Source organism: Pinus tabuliformis, chromosome 2_2 (genome assembly GCF_031772625.1).
Source record: "Pinus tabuliformis cultivar Carrire ecotype Pingquan chromosome 2_2, CPIR1, whole genome shotgun sequence".
NCBI lineage: Eukaryota > Viridiplantae > Streptophyta > Pinopsida > Pinales > Pinaceae > Pinus > Pinus tabuliformis.
This window is the reverse complement of record NC_142300.1, coordinates 104,329,180-104,347,196: the sequence shown is the minus strand read 5'-3', so window position 1 is coordinate 104,347,196 and position 18,017 is coordinate 104,329,180. Positions and strand designations below refer to the sequence as shown.

General features: G+C 38.8%; 1 protein-coding gene across 4 annotated transcripts in view; it reads left to right on the top strand.

The window, feature by feature from the left end:
• LOC149191597 (RNA helicase family protein) overlaps positions 1 to 18,017 on the top strand; it is a 361,001-nt gene that overhangs the window by 114,390 nt on the left and 228,594 nt on the right. For all 4 annotated transcript variants that reach the window (XM_089404354.1, XM_089404355.1, XM_089404357.1 and 1 more), the window contains one exon: positions 11,751 to 12,026. In XM_089404354.1, the coding sequence (XP_089260480.1) occupies positions 11,751 to 12,026 (276 nt within the window). The remainder of the gene's footprint in view (positions 1 to 11,750; positions 12,027 to 18,017) is intronic.

The following is an 18,017-nucleotide window of genomic DNA, read 5'->3' as shown; positions in this document are numbered from 1 at the left end:
GAATAAATTTTTAATTTTGTTATTTTGGTCATTATTAATTAATTTTAATTTTAATTAATTGATTAATTTATAATTTTTATTTAATTTTTAATTAATTTTGGGGGGTGAAACTATGCTTCTAAAGGTTTGGAGGGATTTATCTGTCTAATCAGGGGGAGCCAATTTCCACTAATCTCACTCCCATTGTCCCTATTGAGGTTCTGAAGAAATTTCATAATTTCAATAGCCTCTTTGATTTTTCTCTTTTGATAATGCTCATCTCTTGCAATGATTTTGGCGTCTTCTAAACACACATGATGTTTGGTCTTGGATGAGTGTTCCGCAAGGGCTGATGTACGGGATCTCCCATTCTTAATATCAGCTCTGTGCTCTTTGAGTCTTATTTTTAGAGATCGTCTTATCCTTCCTCGAAATGAGGACATCAAGGAAAGGTAGGCAACCATTAACCTCTTGCTCCATGGTAAACTTTATGGAGTTAGACTGATTATTAAGATGCTGGAAAAAGATATCCAACTTTACCGGACCATGTGGCCATGTGGCGTAGGTGTCATCCACAAATCTTTTGCAAAGCCCGAGCTTAAATTGAGCTGAGGCCAAAGCTTTGGATTCAAAGTCTTCCATAAACAAATTAGCAACAATAGGGGACAGGGCGGAGTCCATGGCCACACGACAGGTTTGTTCATAGAACTCACCTTCAAAACAGAAAAAAGTAGAAGGCAGATCTCGACTAGTTTAGCTGCGCCAGGATCAATGAGCCGATAGATGACTTCAATGGCCTCCTTAATGGGAATGTTAGTGTAAAGGGAAACTACATCGAAACTGACAAGATTGTCTCCAAGATCAAATTTCATGTCCCTTAACTCATTGACAAACGACAAGGAGTCTTTGACAAAGGACTCTGTAAGGCCAACAAGGGGCTTAAGCTTCATGGCTAAATATTTAGCTAGAAGGTAGGTTGGCCCACGTATGGTGTTGAAAATGGGTCTAAGGTGGTGCCCCTCATGGATTTTTGGAAGCCCATAGATCCTAGGAGTGATAGGGCTACTCTTGATAAGCTTGTGACTAAAGGAACCAACAATGCTACTGGACTTTATAGCTAGAGCAATTGCTTTGGAGATCCTCTTAAAGGAATTCTTGTCAAGTTTTCTGTAGCTTCCGCTATTATACAGGGGATCCAACATCTTCTTCCGATAATCCACCTTATCAAGAAATACAGCGGCCCCACCTTTGTCGGCTCTCAAGACAATGATGTCTTGGTTTCTATATATATTTATATAGAAATACATAAAGATAAATAGATGGATGAAGATTAATAACACCTTTCATGAATAGAGGCTAGGGATAATAATCAAAATGAGGGAAACTAATTCTTATTACAAAGCTTAAGAAAATTGACTAACTAATAAATTCCTAAGACTAAAAAATAAAATATAAAAATAATATATAAAAATATAAAAAGGAAAGGGACACAAAGAGGAATGAATGAATCCAAGGGGAAGAAAACAAAAGAAACTAAAACCAAGGAAGAATAAAAGGGAAAAATAGGAAAAGGTCACAACCGATAGACCAAGAAGGAGAAAAACTAAGAAGAAGGAGTCGGTATCCAACAACTACTAATTTTTCGTCCTTCATCCCTGTTTAGAATCTTAGATTACTCGATCTCCTCTCAATTTCAATGGCTTCCCTAAACTTACGGTGATGAAAATGAGGAATCTTCGCAATAACCTTAGCCTCCTCAATGCATATATGATGCTTTGTCTTCTCAGCATGTTCAACCAAGGCTGAAGAGCGGGTTCTCCCATGCTTGATGTCAGCTGCGTGTTCCTTAATCCTCTGATTTATAGACCGGCCAGTTTCACCAATGTATGAGGTTCCACAAGAACATGGGATAACATAGACACCTTTCATATCCATTGGGTTCACTGGGTCTTTAACAGAGATCTACGAAGTTGTTATGATGATGTTGCCCCCCTTCATGGAAAATTGGTATACTTTCTTAAGGTTGTTGCACTAAAATAAGGAGGTTGTTGTAGTCTTTTTGACTTAGAAAGGCATTGGGCCCTTCTTGATGTTACTTTACCATGCTTTGATGATTGACCATGGACCCATCTACATCAACTATGGACCGTTCTTAGGGCATCTTTAAGCAAGCGTTGACCACTTGCATCATTGAAGGAGACTTTGGAGGCTAGGCATTGGCATTTTGGATTATTTGTTCTCTTCTTGAGTGGATTGATCCCACTTTTTGAGGGTTCTCTTTCAAGTAATTGTACATGTGTCTTGGCCACTTTATTTTTATGTTATGATAGTTTACTTGATTTTAGGACTTAGCTAGATTTAGTTTTCTTAGACTAGATCTAAGGAATTAAATCAAATAATGTTATTTTATTTTAAAGGGAGTAGATCTCACTCTGTAAATAGAGGAGCACTTCCTCATTTGTACTCATGGATGGTGAGCATTTCTCTGCTTGGACCTTAATGGAAATATCTTTATTGGAGGAATTTTGGTGTTAAGGGCTTATTTATGTGGGGAATGGTTCCGACATAGAAGCTTTTCTGTCTTGCTTATTTCTTCTACACCATTAAATACTTTTTTGTGATTGTTCAAGACTATGATAAGGCTGCAAAAATCGATCCATTTGAAGGGAAACTTTATCACTTAGAGGGAGGACATCTTTAGGCTGTTCTAACACACTTTCCTTTGTTGGTTTTTGGTAAAATATAACTCTCCTTGCTAGGCCATACTCTCAAGTTCCTTAGTAATTGTTTTGATTCCTCTTCATGCCATAGTTGATTTTATGGTTAGAGGCTTTCTGCTTGGAGTGATCCCTTCTAGTGGGGACATGAATTCATAATTTTCCTTGATTAGTCAAGTGGTTAATTTCTATCGGGTTCTAACCAATGTTGCACGAAGCGGGGACGAAACGGGGATGTTTTTTGGAAGCGCGAACGCGGAAGCGTCATTTTCCAAAAATCTAGGAAGTGAAGCGTCTGTTATATATATATATTTATATTTTTTTGCATTTATACTCAAAACAAACATCCCAAATACCAAATTAGTTGTAGACATGAAAACATGCATATTTTTGCATAAATCAAGATAGATATAACATCCATTGTACATTAATGATTAATTATTCGAGCATCAACCATCTAGAATCTAGATTCTTCTCCTCTTGTCTAGCCTTTGCCTTTACCTCAATTGTCTAGGGATATTAGTCAACATTGCCCAATTTTGATCAAACTACCTAATTGAAGACTTAAAATATGGTAGAAAAAGCTTAACATGCTTGATCGATGATTTTGACTTGATTGAAAGGTAATTTTTTGCTAAGGGCGTGACAAAGGAGTTCAACAATTAACACCACCAACACTAGGGTACATATAGGGCTTGGTGCTCTTGATTAAATGCTAATCGCATACCTTCATACTTGATATAATCTAATGAAATGCCACAATCCCATTGATCCTGAATTCCTGAAAACTATTAAGTTTGCTGAATTTTGAATAGGATATGAAATTCTATTTTCTCCATATGAAGTCCAATGAGGCTGGAACCACTCTCAAACATCCCGAGTCATTTCAAGGTAATGTTAAAAATTTAAGTAAAAGGATGAAAATGAAAAATAAAGGAGAATGTTACTTTACTTTAAGAATTTAATATTACCATGGGGGATGAATGGGGGCTTTATTCCCTTCATTCCTTAACCCTAACCCAAGGTGAACCCACCCCCAACAAGCAAACTCACCAAAAAATTAAAAAAAAAGAAGATTTTTTAAGGCCGTGCGATGCACTTTTCTGGAAGCGTGTACGGAACCGTATGACTTGCCCTCCGAAGCGCCGCGCTTCGTATGGTCGAAGCGCCGTACGAAACGCGCTTTGGATATTTCGAAATGCGTTTCGGAGGGAAGCTTTCGGAATTTCCAGGAAGCGTCCATATCAGTCCGAAACGTGTTTCGGAATTTCGGAACCGCGCTTCCGGGGACGCTTCTTGGGCACATCCGTACGGTACGCGCTTCAGGCAGTGGATCCGGGGGGGTGGGGGACGTTTCCTGCAAGATTGGTTCTAACCTTTTGCCCTAATCCACAAGCACTAGATGACCAACTTGAGAGGGTTTTCTCCTTGAACTAATCTTATCACTTGATTCCTCTTGACTCCATAATCCTAATAGGATATTGGCATTATTTGTTAGTTTTTGTAGCATCGGATGGCATTCTAGTGTCGAGTGTTTTGGAAAGGATAAAACACATGAGTTCCCCAAACCCAGAAATCGTTTCTGGAAATTCCACCTAGAGATGGCTCAATTAAATTAATTGACCGTAATTTAAAATTTCTTAAGTCTAACTTAGGGAAAATGGTTAATTAATAGTAATTAATTGAGAAAATTGAGAATTCTCTAGAAATTCACACAGATCGACTTGGAGATGATTTCAACCATCGATTAAGTTTTAATTGTGGTCGTTGGAGTCCCAACTGGAGATTATAAGAAGAGGTCGATGGGTAGATGGGGAACACACCAATGCAGATACTCAGTTGCCCAGGGAGTTTGAATTCCTAGTTGCAGGAGTGATTTAACAATGGAGATCGAGCTAGGAGTCAAGTAGCAGGTGGTAGGAGAGGTCAACAGTGATTTAGGGGAAGATTTCTAGTTCTAGAGAGTCAGAAAGAGGAGGCCAAAGTTTTCTCCAGGGAGAAGCGCAATGATTGCGCAGTTTCTTTAGTAGAGAAGTTCAATTTTGCTAAAGGGGAGGGCGTTTTTAGTTCCAGAGGCCGGGAAGATTTTCTAGAGTGTCGGAGAGACAGTTTCCCAGTTAGTAGCAGGTAGGATGACTTGATTTCTAGGTGTTTTGGGTTGAGCGTGAGACGGTTTGTGCTAGGATGACGGAGGGCTTGCGTAGAGTAGGAGGACGACTTGCTTTTCAGAGGCAGCCAAGTGTCGGGATTGTTTGGAGAGAGCGTAAAACCCCTCAGTGTATTTTTGTCAGTGTTTCTGTTGGGTAGAATCACTAGTTTGGTGACATCTTATTGTACATAGAATTTTTGCCACAAATAATAATATAAACCCTCAACTACTACACTGATTTTCCCACATTGGGTTTTTTCCAGGGATATTTGTCCAAAAGTAACGGTGTCAGAATTTTTGTACGCTAGCATTTCTCAGTTTTTCTGGAGTTTATTGTTTATTGTGAAGAAGTTGTAGTGTGAATTATTCGCTATTTGCCGTAGCAAATAAATTGCTCAATAATTAACCAATTAGAAGAATAATTTCCAGTTGCTACATTTCAAGGAATTTTCACATGGTATTAAATTATATTTGATGGACGAGAAGCTGAGAAGCAGAAGAGGAAAATTTCTCTGTTCAGAGGGAGCAGCAGGCCGAAATTTTCGGGGGCTGCACAACTAGGCAGTGTGAATTGCTCGGCAAGGGTTTGGTTTTCCAGTTGCAGTTGCAGGAAAGTTCAATTTGTTCGAAATAACAATTCCAGCAGGTAGAGGGAGCAACAACAACCTAGTATTTTCGCTAAACAGAGTTCTTGTTCTGAGCACAAAGGGTTTTGCAGCAGTTTGCTAGAGCAAAATCAGTGCCAGGTGGAAGAGAGAGTGCACACACAGAGGGAGATTTCCCTCAGAGGGTTTCTGGTTCAGAAATCCAATATTTCCATTTGCAACATGCAGTAGTAGCGAGCAATTTTTCACACTCCAGAATGGGGTGCAAATAGCAGAGATAGTAGCCAAGCAAGAGAAAGAGGGAGGTTTCCATGACAGGTCGAGTTTTCCAAGAGATGGCCTCAGTCGGACTTAGAGGTCAGGACAGGTTGGAGCGAGCTTCCAACTATATCATCTGGAAGGCTAGGATGTCCTTCTTGTTAGATGAGCATGACTTGAAAAACTATGCGAGGAACGTTGTGGTAGAACCTATTGATGCAGATTAGCTGAAAGAATTCAAGAAGGAGATGTTCCTGAAAGAGAAGCTGAGGAATGCTAGGATGAAGAAGGGTGAAGGCATTGATCCCTTTCTCACTAGAGTTTAGGATATCCGGGATGAGGTTGCAGTTGTAGGAGAGACGCCTCAACTTACAGAAATGGTGAGGTTGGCCCTTAACAATGTCACCGAGGATTGGCAGAATTTTGTCCAAGGCATTTTGGGACGGGATAGGTTGCCTAGGTGGGATTGGATGTGGGATGATCTCTCACAGGAGGAGATGAGGCGAGCTCTAGTAAGGAGTTTCATCAGCAACAATAGCAACAAGAGATCGAAGGGTGTGAAGAAGGAAGATAGTGTAGCCCTTGCATCGACAGGGAAAGCAAAAGGTTCCAGTCAAGGACAAGGCTTGCAAGGGGAGAAGAAGAAAAAGGATCTATCTAAGGTCAAATGCTTCAAATGTGGTGATTTTGGCCACGATAGTACTCAATGTCCTCAAAGGGAGAAGGACAAGCAGGAGAAACAAGATCGGGCGACAACATCCACAGAGATAGGTAGTTTGTCCTCCAGGCTGGAGGAAGATTTTGCCACGTTTGCTGCTATACCTCTAGGAGTGAGGTGGGGTGATGTAGAACTTTAGCCCCATAGTTGAGCAATGATTTGGGCAGGGTCCAGTGAGGCGAGCATTGGATGGAGTTTCCTCATGGATCATTACCCTTGCTATAGGGGCCCACAGATTCACAAGCAGGAGGATCAGTGTTAGTTGGTGCAGTCAGATTCCAGAGTGAGTTGTAGACTAGTTGTAGTCAGATGTTGAGGAGGGCAGAGCAGTGTTGATAGTAGTGTAGGAGGCACAATGCATAATCAACAACAATGCAAATTTCTCAGTGGACAATGCAAAGGCTAGTAGCAGTTAGGCAAGTTGCAGCACAAAGACAGTTGGTTCAGTATTTTGGATGGTTCTTAGTTGCAGTAGCAGCAACAACAGTTGAGAGGGACTTGAGTTGCAGTGCAGATGCAGAGTTGGCAGTGAAACAAGTTGTATGATGCAAAGTCAACAACAATACAAGTTGTACGTTGCAAAGTCAACAACAATACAAGTCGTACGATGCAAAGTCAGCAGCAATACAAGTTGTACGATCCAAAGTCAACAGCAACATGGTTAAGCTACAATTAATGACAAATGAATCACAGTTAGTGCAGTGGTTGGTGGACAATGGCAGATGAATCAAAGTTAGCGCAGTGGTTGGTGGATAGTGGCAGGCAACTATAGTTGCCAAACATAACCAGTGTGGTTGGAGGATGTTGCAAATACAGGGTGTTATGACAGTTGTGCAACACTAGTTGGAGAGAACACCTTCCTTGTTAAGAGGGAGTGTTAGTTTTTGTAGCATCGGATGGCGTTCTAGTTTTGAGAGTTTGTGGAAAGGATAAAACACAAGAGTTCTCCAAAACCCAGAAATGGTTTCTGGAAATTCTGCCTGGATGGCTCAATTAAATTAATTGACCATAATTAAAATTTCCCAAGTCTAACTTAGGAAAAATGGTTAATTAATAGTAATTAATTGAGAAAGGTGAGGATTTTCTAGAAACTCACACAGATTGACTTGGGGATGATCTCAACCATCGATTAAGTTTTAATCGTGGCTGTTGGAGTCCCATCTAGAGATTATAAGAAGAGGTCGATGGGTAGATGGAGAACACACCAATGTAGATACTCAATTACCCAGGCAGTTCGAATTCCTAGTTGCAGGAGTGATTCAGTAGTGGAGATCGAGCCAAGAGGCGAGTAGCAGGTGCTAGGAGAGGTCAACTGTGATCCAGAGGAAGTTTTCCAGTTTCGGATAGTAAAAAAGAGGAGACTGAGTTTTTCTCCAGGAAGTAGTGCATGGACTACACAGCTGCTTTAGCAGAGCAGTTCGATTTGGCTAAAGGGGAGGACGTTTTCAGTTCCAGAGGTCGGGAAGATTTTCCAGAGTGTGGGAGAGACAGGACGACTTGATTTGCAGGTGTTCCGGGTTGAGCGTGAGAGCGTATGTGCTAGGGTGACACATGGCCTGCGTAGAGCAGGAGGAAGGCTTGCTTTTAAGAGGCAGTTAGGTGCCAGGATTGTTCGGAGAGAGGGTAAAATCCCTCAGTATATTTTTGCCAGTATTTCTCTTGGGTAGAATCGTCAGTTTGGCGACATTTTATTGTACTCAGAATTTCTGTTGCAAATAATAATCTAAACTCTCAGCTGCTGCACCAGTTTTCCCACATTGGGTTTTTCCAGGGACATTTGTCCAAAAATAAGTGTGTCACAATTTTTGTGTGTGCTAGCATTTCTTAGTTTCCTACATTTTTATTTTCCACAGTGATTATTTTTTATTGTGAAGAAATTGTAGTGTGAATTATTCACTGTTTGTCGTAGCAAATAAATTGCTTAATACTTAACCAATTAGAAGAATAATTTCCAGTTGCTGCATTTCAAGGAATTTTCACACTAGTGTCATATCCCCCCTCTTAAAAAACCCTAAAAAACTCGAAAGATGATGTTTAATTAAGGCTACCATTGACATCACCTTGTGCCTATTTGACTAAGGCTTAGTCATCCTAGTAGGGAAACCCCCTTTGAGTTGGAGGAGAGCTGGCTTAAAGCATGAGGATGGGCTGTTGCGGTGACAATGGGTAACTTCCTGAAGATTCCCATTAGATTGCCATTGTGGATTGAGGCTTTTATCATGCATTTACAATTTGGGTGGTAACATCTCCATTTTGGGGGAACTTAGGGAAGTGCAATCGCATCATTTTCCTTTTTTTGGGGACCATGAGTGTGCCCCCATCAAAAAATGGGAATCCCTAGGCCCTCCATGGTTTTTTCCCATTTGCTTTAGAAAAAAATTAGCTTTAAAAACCATGATATATCAAAATCCAGAAGTTAATGTGAATATTTATTCCATACTTTCATTTTTCGTGTTTGAGACTTTTCATTGTTTCTCATATATTTTTTTTTTTTTATTTTTTATTTTTATTTTATTTCTGGTCTAGGATTCTGAATGCCCAACATAGCATTTCTCATGACATTTCTTTATATTTGTGGAGTGTTTCTACATGTCCCTGAGATATGTTTCCCCATTCCCTGGCCCTCCATTCCCTTGCCGCCCCATGTTGGAAATATGGTGAAACATAGTCTTTCCTTCATTATGGGCTGATTTTTGTGATTGTAAGCTCAGTTAATTTTTGGAATGCACTGTTTTTTTTAATAATATTTATTTTGTATATTTTACATATATTATCATTTGCATAGAGATTATAGTCTTACGTATCATAGAAAATATTTGTTTTTATATATCCTGTGTTTATTATGTATCGTATCCAGATTCCTCTATCATATTCTGAACTTTTTATGTTTCATGTTTTTCTTGTGTGTGCATATCCCAATAGTATTGTATAGGAACTTTTCGAACAAGTTACATAGCTGTGCCTGTATTTGTACCCATGCAACTTAGCTTCTCATATTTAAAGTTTAATTCCACAATACTGTGAACAATTGTTTGATTCTTTATTTCTCCTCTTTTTGATTGCCATTGCAAATCATTGTTTGCTTTAGTGACCAACAAGGCTGTGATCCTTGGCCTTCTATCATTACTGTTTTCATGGAAGGTATAACCAGATTTTAAACTTGGTTTCAACAAATAAACATAATATAAATACCTTGCCAACCAAGTGTATGGGCAGGAAATCCTCCTTTGTTTCTTGTTTTGAGGGGTATATGCATTGTTCCAAGTAAATTTGAAAGGTACCTGGTTGGTTGGCAAATCTGATGATGTTCTTTCTTCCCGATGCCCATAAAGGTAGTTAGTCATGAGGTTGATGCATGCTATACAAGGCAAAAGAATTGAGCTGTCTCATGGCTGTTGTAACAATCTTTAAAGTTGTTAATGGGGTTATGTGAGATTCCAAAATAGATTTTTTTAACTTTTTGTTACGTTTCCCAATGAGGACAAGTCACAAACACACTGCTGTAGACTCCTGTAGACGAAATTCATTTATTGCAAACACACAGTGACCTTTGCATGAGGTAAATAACAACTGACATTTCATCCAAATCCCAGATCATATCGAATTTCAGACAGAACTTTACTACAGAGACATTCTGGGCAATTAAATGTGGTAACGGCTTTCAATTTTAATGAAAATACACAGCAGAAAATTGTACTTGGCACCTGGTATGCTTGGCTGTTATCAGAAATAGAAGAAATGCTTTAGCTAGGCAATGTTCAGCCCAGCATTCTTTTCCAGGGTAGTAGTCACGCCTTCCAGTCTAGGGAAGTCACAGTCAGCAGTGTCAAACCTTCTTCACCTCATCCCAATCAGATGTAACATGCACCAGCACTGTCTATACTCAGCCAGCTAGGAAGATAGCCTGATAATGAACTCGTTTGGTCTCTAGACTTGGTCTGGTTACGTCCTTGTAAAAACATCAGTCTCTGAACTTCTTTCCCAGCCCTCAGCAAGCAATGTACAGTAGAAATGAAGAGGAAATCGACCCAGAAATTAATAAGGGTATATGACCAGCTTACTGATGGAACTCAGCCCTTCTCGGCATATTCGTCCAACATATAGAATGTGGAATCTCGGCTCTCAGACTCAGGTAAATACGACCCAGTAATTCCAACAGAACTCGACCCTTGTAAAGATATGCCTCAGTTAGCACAGAAGAAGGTAGCTCGACTCAGAAAATGAGAGGGAAATTTGTGCTGTAAGAGGTGAATATTTCGTCCTGTTCCCCTTTAGAAACTTGTGCGGTGCTTCCACTAATTCGAGCTGTGTTGTTTGGAAGTAGTGCCTCGTTCTCCTTCACACCCAGCCACGTGAGGGTTCACCCTTTTCTGTTTTATATGGGAAATCTTAGGACTGGCCCCACAATACTGCAGGCAGCATATTCAATAATTCGTGGGCCCCTGTGAGCTGGAGCATTAATTTCTCTGTAGCAGCCTTATTTTTTATTGACTCCAATCTGTATTTTTTTTGGTGCTTTGTTTTCCATGAAAGTCCACCGTGTCAAAAGAAATAAGGAATACAGTATAAGGATATAAAAACAATTGATGAAGCTTGAGTACCTCAATATCTCTCAGAAATCTCGTTCCCCATTGAAACTCAACGGTGAAATCTGAATGAATTCACTCTCACATCCAGAGTAGGGGGTCTTGTTGCAACACCGAAGCTGCTATTGCAGCTAGGGCTCCAAAACCCCCAGCTTCCTCTTCCAACTCTCTCCAAGAGCTCTCCCTTCAAACTCACACAATGCATGAATGAATCAGAGTCTCCTCAATTCGCTTCGTTAATGAGTTTAGGATTGTCTTTTCATCTTTGCCTTCCCTTTTGTCTTTTCATCTTCACCTTCCCTTTTGTCTCTTTTTTTTTTTATTAGATTCACTTTTTTAAAGTCACTTTATGATACTCCACTTTATAAAGTTAAAGTGACATCCAACTTGCCTAGGAAATATCATCCTTCCTCCTTTAATAAAGTCTCCTTAGGCAAATTTTAGTCCCCTTATTAATTATTTCACCGATTTAGCCTACAGGAACCACTTTAGGCTAGCGGACTCCGTCATAAGCTTCCTATGGGGACGGGGACATTACAGGTTAACATGATTCTATATTCAATGTTTCAAATTCTCAGTCCGTTTCTTATGAGTAAACATAATCTGAATATTTTCATTTGGTTAACATTATGAATAATAATTTTATTTTTTTGTCTTTGGTCTTGATGGTTTAAAATTTAACATGGATAAGGAGTTTTGACAGGTATCCTTTACTATTTTGTGTTCAATGCTTTGCAGGTACTTGTGGTTTCTGGAGAGACTGGCTGTGGTAAAACCACTCAGCTACCTCAATTCATTCTTGAAGAACAGATAGAATCTCTTAATGGTGCCCAGTGTAATATAATTTGCACACAACCTCGGCGGATATCTGCAATGTCTGTGGCTGGTCGAGTGGCTTCTGAAAGAGGAGAATCTTTGGGTGAGACCATTGGTTATCAAATCCGTCTTGAGGCGAAGCGATCTGCACAAACACGTCTGCTATTTTGCACCACTGGAGTGCTACTTAGGCGTTTGGTAAATAACTTTCATGTGGCAATTTCTTTCCTGTTGGGATTTATTTATTTAATTGTTTTCTATTGGTAATACTACAGAAAGTTATATTAAATAGTATGACAAGTATTGCTGACACATGAACTTTTTTATTTCATAACAAGTGGTTTTGTTTGTCCTGATGTGCTTTTGGCCTAAAATGAGGAATGTGACAGTGGGAATCTTTTCTAAAAGAGAGTGTTCTTTAAATGCATAACATCCCACATAAAGGGGTCGCTGATTTTTATTTGGTCTAGGTCTTAGGACTATGATATTTTCTTTTTTTGTAATTCTAGGTACAGATCTATATTAATAGTAGATAGCAAAAAAACCGAGTGTTCCTTCTGTGACTACTGGCCTGCCACTGGGGAAACCAGACCAATTATATTAATAGATAACAAAAGAACAAAGTGCTCCTTCTGTGACTACTGGCCTTCCACTGGGTAAACCAAACCATTAGCACAGAAGGGTTGCCTTTGGCCATATACATGAAGGCTGGAGCATATGATGTCAACACTTTCAAATAAACAAAAGATTCTGATAAAGTCTAGAAATTTACTATAAAACTGGGTCCAATCATTCGTATGGCTGGCAGCCTTGCTGCTCCTAAGAAAACAAAAATAAATAGAGTAGATATTTAAATTGACGGATTGTCCACTTGTAGTGTCAGGTACCTCTGTGTATTTCTTGAAGTTGGATGATTCCAAGTCAGCTACTTTGTTTTCTAGCATTGGGACTTTGTCATTGAGTTTCCTCAGCGGCAACTACGCAAGATTTCCCCCAGGCTTTCGACTGTTCCACAGCCACCTTATGCATGGGTTTTTAGTTTCCAGTACAGGTCTATTGTCTGAATGTATGTGGTTTGTCTAGTGTGTATATTCCCAGTTTCAGGTATCTATCTGCAACTTTTTTCTCAACTTCAGCATCTGATAGAAATCTATGTTCCATCCTTGCTTCCTCCTCTTCGTGATTGATTTTTCTGTGAATCTCAGGTGGGTTATTAGCCACAAAGGCCGTTGTATATTGCTTCACATCTAGTTGAACTCTTAAGGGTGGAGGTTGCGTGTCTCATTGGCCCCTAGGACTGGAAGGGATATTTACACGTGGTATAGAGGAGCAGGGAAGAGGACGCAACTTAAAGAAACTGAGTATGGGAATAGCCTGGAACAACTTTGCTTGCTTATGGGCCAAGGAGAACTTGTTTAATACTGAGGGCCATAGAGGTGGTGCATAGATGAGCCAAGAGTTCACGACTAAAGTGTGAAAGTCCAAATGAAGACATGCACTTAGATACCTCCCAATGCAAGGAGAGAGTGAAAAGCAGGATTACCAACCCACTGAGGAGGAGGATTCTGCAAAAATGCTGCAAAGGGATATTAGATATAGAACAAAAGCATGCTTGGGATGCAAAACTTTAAGAACAACCCAGAGCGTGACTCTCCATAAAAGATTCATGGCTGTGAAACAAGGATGCATACAGAGCCGAACCTTATAACAATTCAAGAAAAAGTTTACTTTCTCACCACCAAAGTAGACCAACAGCCATAAAAACCAGGGATGCCAAATAGGAAAGGGGCAATAATTCCAAACTATTCATACTTTCTTACCCTTTCCTTCTCCAAATTATCATCTTCCTAGACATTCTCCATATCCTCCGCCATGAGTGCCAGGTTGCTGCTGCTGTAGCTTGCACAATGATGATTGATCACTGAGGATATCATCGAACTACTAGTCCAGACAAATTTCAGGACGAGAAATACCATTAACTGATCTGCACGAGCCATGCCTAGATCCTTTTTCCAAGCGTGGAGAGCATTAAACCTCCAGTCTGATTGGTGGCTTCTCCCCATTACTCTAGTCATTAACATCATGATTTGAGATGGACCATGGGGCAGGACTGTGATATTTTAAAGAATATTACTGCATGGGTTTTCCTTAGTTGGATCCCAAAAAGTTAGGGCCAATGTTGCATTAATCGTTATCGGGATTAAATTGGCGCGGGGAAAAAATCGGAAAAACATCGCATCTACAACATAAAATAAATACATTGACACATAAATATGATAAAAGAACTAATATATAAGATGTTTAATATCATTTCTAGTGCCACATCACACATAATAGTGAATCATGTCTTGAATAGGAAGCCCTGATTCATGACTCCCAACTCAGCCTCAAAATATCAGCAAAAAATATAATAATGTATCTCTTATCATGAGTCATAATGTCATATGCAATGAAATGAACCAAATAACTAAAGTCTAATACCACTGATTTCCTTTGCCCTTCTAGATGTAGATGTCGGTGGAGTTGGCAGTGAACTCTACTGTGCTCTAGAAGCTGAAGAACTAGGAGCTACAGGAGGTAGACGACGTCCTCTACTGGTGACAAGGGTAGCTTGGGTAGGTTGTGTCACCTCCTCCTCCTCATATATATATATATATATATATATCAAATTGCGATTTTGAAAAAATCGCGATGTTTTTCATAAAAAGTGCCGGAAAAAAAATACATGTATTTATCAGCGGATAATATCGCCGATTTCAAAAACTCGTGATTTTACGATATAATGAAAAAATCGCGATTTTTTCATAAAAATCGCCGAAAAAAAATAAATGTATTTATCGGCCGATAATATCGCCGATTTCAAAAACTCGTGATTTTACGATATAATCGCGATTAGTGCAACACTGGTTAGGGCCTTCATGTATTTCCTGGGAGCTCAATTATTATTTTCCACTTGAATTACCTGGCTTTAATAGTTGCTGGATTTTTCCATGATTTTTAAACTGTTGTGGATTCTCCACAAGGAAGCTTTGTACAATAGATCTGAAGATGGTACTGCAGATATAGTGAGGCTATATTGCTACTGTGCAATGATTACTTATGAATCATGATCAAGTTATGATATTCGAAGCATACTGCCTTCTTTTCAAAAAATGCCCAAGAAAATAAGGACAAAGTTGTTGTAGTAAAAATGCACACCATCAACACATTGAACATGATAAGTATCTTGGAAAAACCCATGAGGGTGAAAACTCCAACAAGAAATAAGGACTGTGCCTTGCTCTTTTATTCTCAGATTTTACAGTGCACAATATGTAGAAGATGATCATTCATTATGGACTAGAAGTACAATGTGACCTGAACTAGCCTACTATAACTTCAATGTCTTCCTCTGCCTGAGCATTGGTGCTAAATCTTCTACGGAAGGTAAGACTTGCCCCTCATTTTCCTCTTATGCATGGATGGCTCGTAGAGTTTAAGATTCTCTGGAGTCCAGACTCACCATTGAGTGGATTGACATGTATGGAGTTACACCGAGTTTGTAAGCATTGTTGCCCAATGCCTACTTTTTCAAACACTTCGAAAGGCCCATGTTCTTAAGTATTGATAACTCTTGTGACTATTCTTACGAATTAAAAACCCTTATGTTAATTCCAATACGTTTGCTTGATTATTGGTGGCTTCAGTTAATTGTCAAGTAAAGCCTATTTCTTGATTTCCTTTAGGATAGGTAGTGGTCCCCATTGCAATTGTCATCCATAAAAAATCATGATTTTCATTAAACATTGTAATGTCATGATTTTTACTAATTATTGTGAGATTTTCTTGGAAAAAAATACTTTTGTATTTGACCTTGCAGTTTTTTTTTGATATTGTGGATTTTTCGGCTATTTTTTCATCTTATGGTCTAAACATTGTGAAAATCAACAAAAATACACTGTGGCAAGCATTCAAAAGTAGAAAATAAATTCATTTTTTTCCAATTTGTTTTTTAAATACGAGCCAACAATAACATCCAATAATTACATTTCCACAAATATGAAAAAAATGACATATAAGATCTATAAAATCCCAAATGATATATCAAACATTAACCGTCGATATTGAATCTTGATAGCTCTCCATTTAAGACTAATAAATACTAAATTATATCAAATATATAATAAATGAATTTCATCACCATGTGTCATCTACAATGATTAATCTACCAACTAGCTATTGATTCCCTTAGTGCCTCTCGTGGGCAAAGGTAATAGCTTGTCCTCTTGTAGAAGGTCTATTGCTGTAGACAAATGGCCATTGGAGGGTGTCTCACTCTGTGTAGGTGGTGTTGTTGAGGCTACCTACATACAATACCAAAATGAGGGGCTCAGATCGAAGAAGTATAGGTTAGGATCTTCCTCATTCTTGGTGAAGCTTGGTCAATCCTGGCATACGAGGACTTGGGTGCTTGTTTGATAAAATATAAGGCTTTCTTAAGCTTGCATAAATGCGTCTCTGTCATGGGCCTCAAACCCCTGTGGTTGTTCGACGTAGAGTTCTTCCTCAATGATGCCATTGAGGAAGGCAGTTTTCACATCCATCTCATGGATGTGACATCCCATCTTAGAAGCTATAGAAAGAATTGCTTGAATAGAGGTGTGTTGTTAGGATATTCTGACACATAGGAATTAATTAAGTATAACTTGGTCTAGTGTATAGTTAGGTAAAGTGTGTTTCTTTAGTATGTATTTTTTGCAACTTACAATCCGACAGTCACGATATGTTCTAGACATGAAGTGATTCGATGGTTCATTCTCTCCTTAGTATTAACGACACTTGATCCGTGGCTTAACACCCGATTGATCCATGATCTCTATTTAAAGAGTATGGAGGGTCATTTGTCTGCGACTGTTTTTGAGAGAAGCTTATGTAAATTTTCCTTCTTTTTATTAATAATATTCCCTGAAGTGGCCGCATTGGCTCAGGCCGTGGACTGTTTCCCTCTTTGAGGGTTTTAACCACGTCAAAAACACTGGTGTACTGATTTGTGATTTGTTTGTGAGCGGTGTCCTTTGGTGTTCAACCTAAGGAACTTACTCTGTAAATTCCTACATGGTATCAGACTCATTCGAGGGCTGCATCCGTTGGGGATCCATTTCCGAAGTCGTACAACTGCATCCGACTGTCATTTCCTAGATCCACTGTTTTTGACCGCTTTCGGGCCAAGATGATTGCTCTATTGTGTTAGGAGCATCTGTTCCAGTGAGGAACCCCTTTCGTTTCACGCGAAAAGGTTTCTGGTAGCCCTAGCTACATCATCTTTAAAATCTAGGAGGTATATAGTCTTTATTTGCAGTTATAGTTATTTATCTCTCTATTTATTTCGGTTTATAGTCATATATAATATTTTTTTTACCATATGTAAACCTTTTATTTTTGCGTATGCTCTGTCCTTCACGATTTTGTGTGATCTAAGCAAAACAAAAACAGAAAGAAATGATTTTTCTCATGTGTATGTTCTTTTCTGCCGCGCCTTAGTGTGATCTCGGAAAATCAGAAACATTGAGGAAAATATCTAGTTTCTGGGGGACTAACCCCAAATCTAACTTTAAGCCATAAGGCTTGGATACTTTTTGCTTGTTTGTTTGGTTTGTGTGGTTGTTTTTTGTTTTTTAGGCAAAAATGGGTTTTTCAAGTAAGCATGCACCCCAAAGCTTCAGTGAGCAAAAAAAAAATCCTTCCTCCTTTCCAACAATTACTAAATCTTTTAACTAGCTCACTTGGTCTAAAGTTACTTTATGATAATAGAGGTCTTGGGTTCAAGTCTTTATTTTTGTTGAGTTACTTTTTCAAAAAACACATGTAACTTATGTTTTAAAGTTACTTTATGTAAAAGTGTTCTCATGCATTATAAAAAGTGAGTCATTTATAATTCTAAAGTCACTTTATATTTTATTTAAGTTACAATTTAGTGGATAGTTCATAAAGTACCATTGTAAAAGTGACTCTCATTTATTTATAAAAGTGGATCACATGAAGTAATCTTTTTTTTTTTAAGGGTGAGCCATTTAAATTAAGTTTGGAAATGGGGGGAATTTCTTTTAAATATAACATTATCTTCAACTTCCCAACATTCACGTGGTTCGTTGGCATTTTCAACAACTTTTTTCAAAAAGCCATAACTTTTTCATTTGGAAGCTGTTTTCA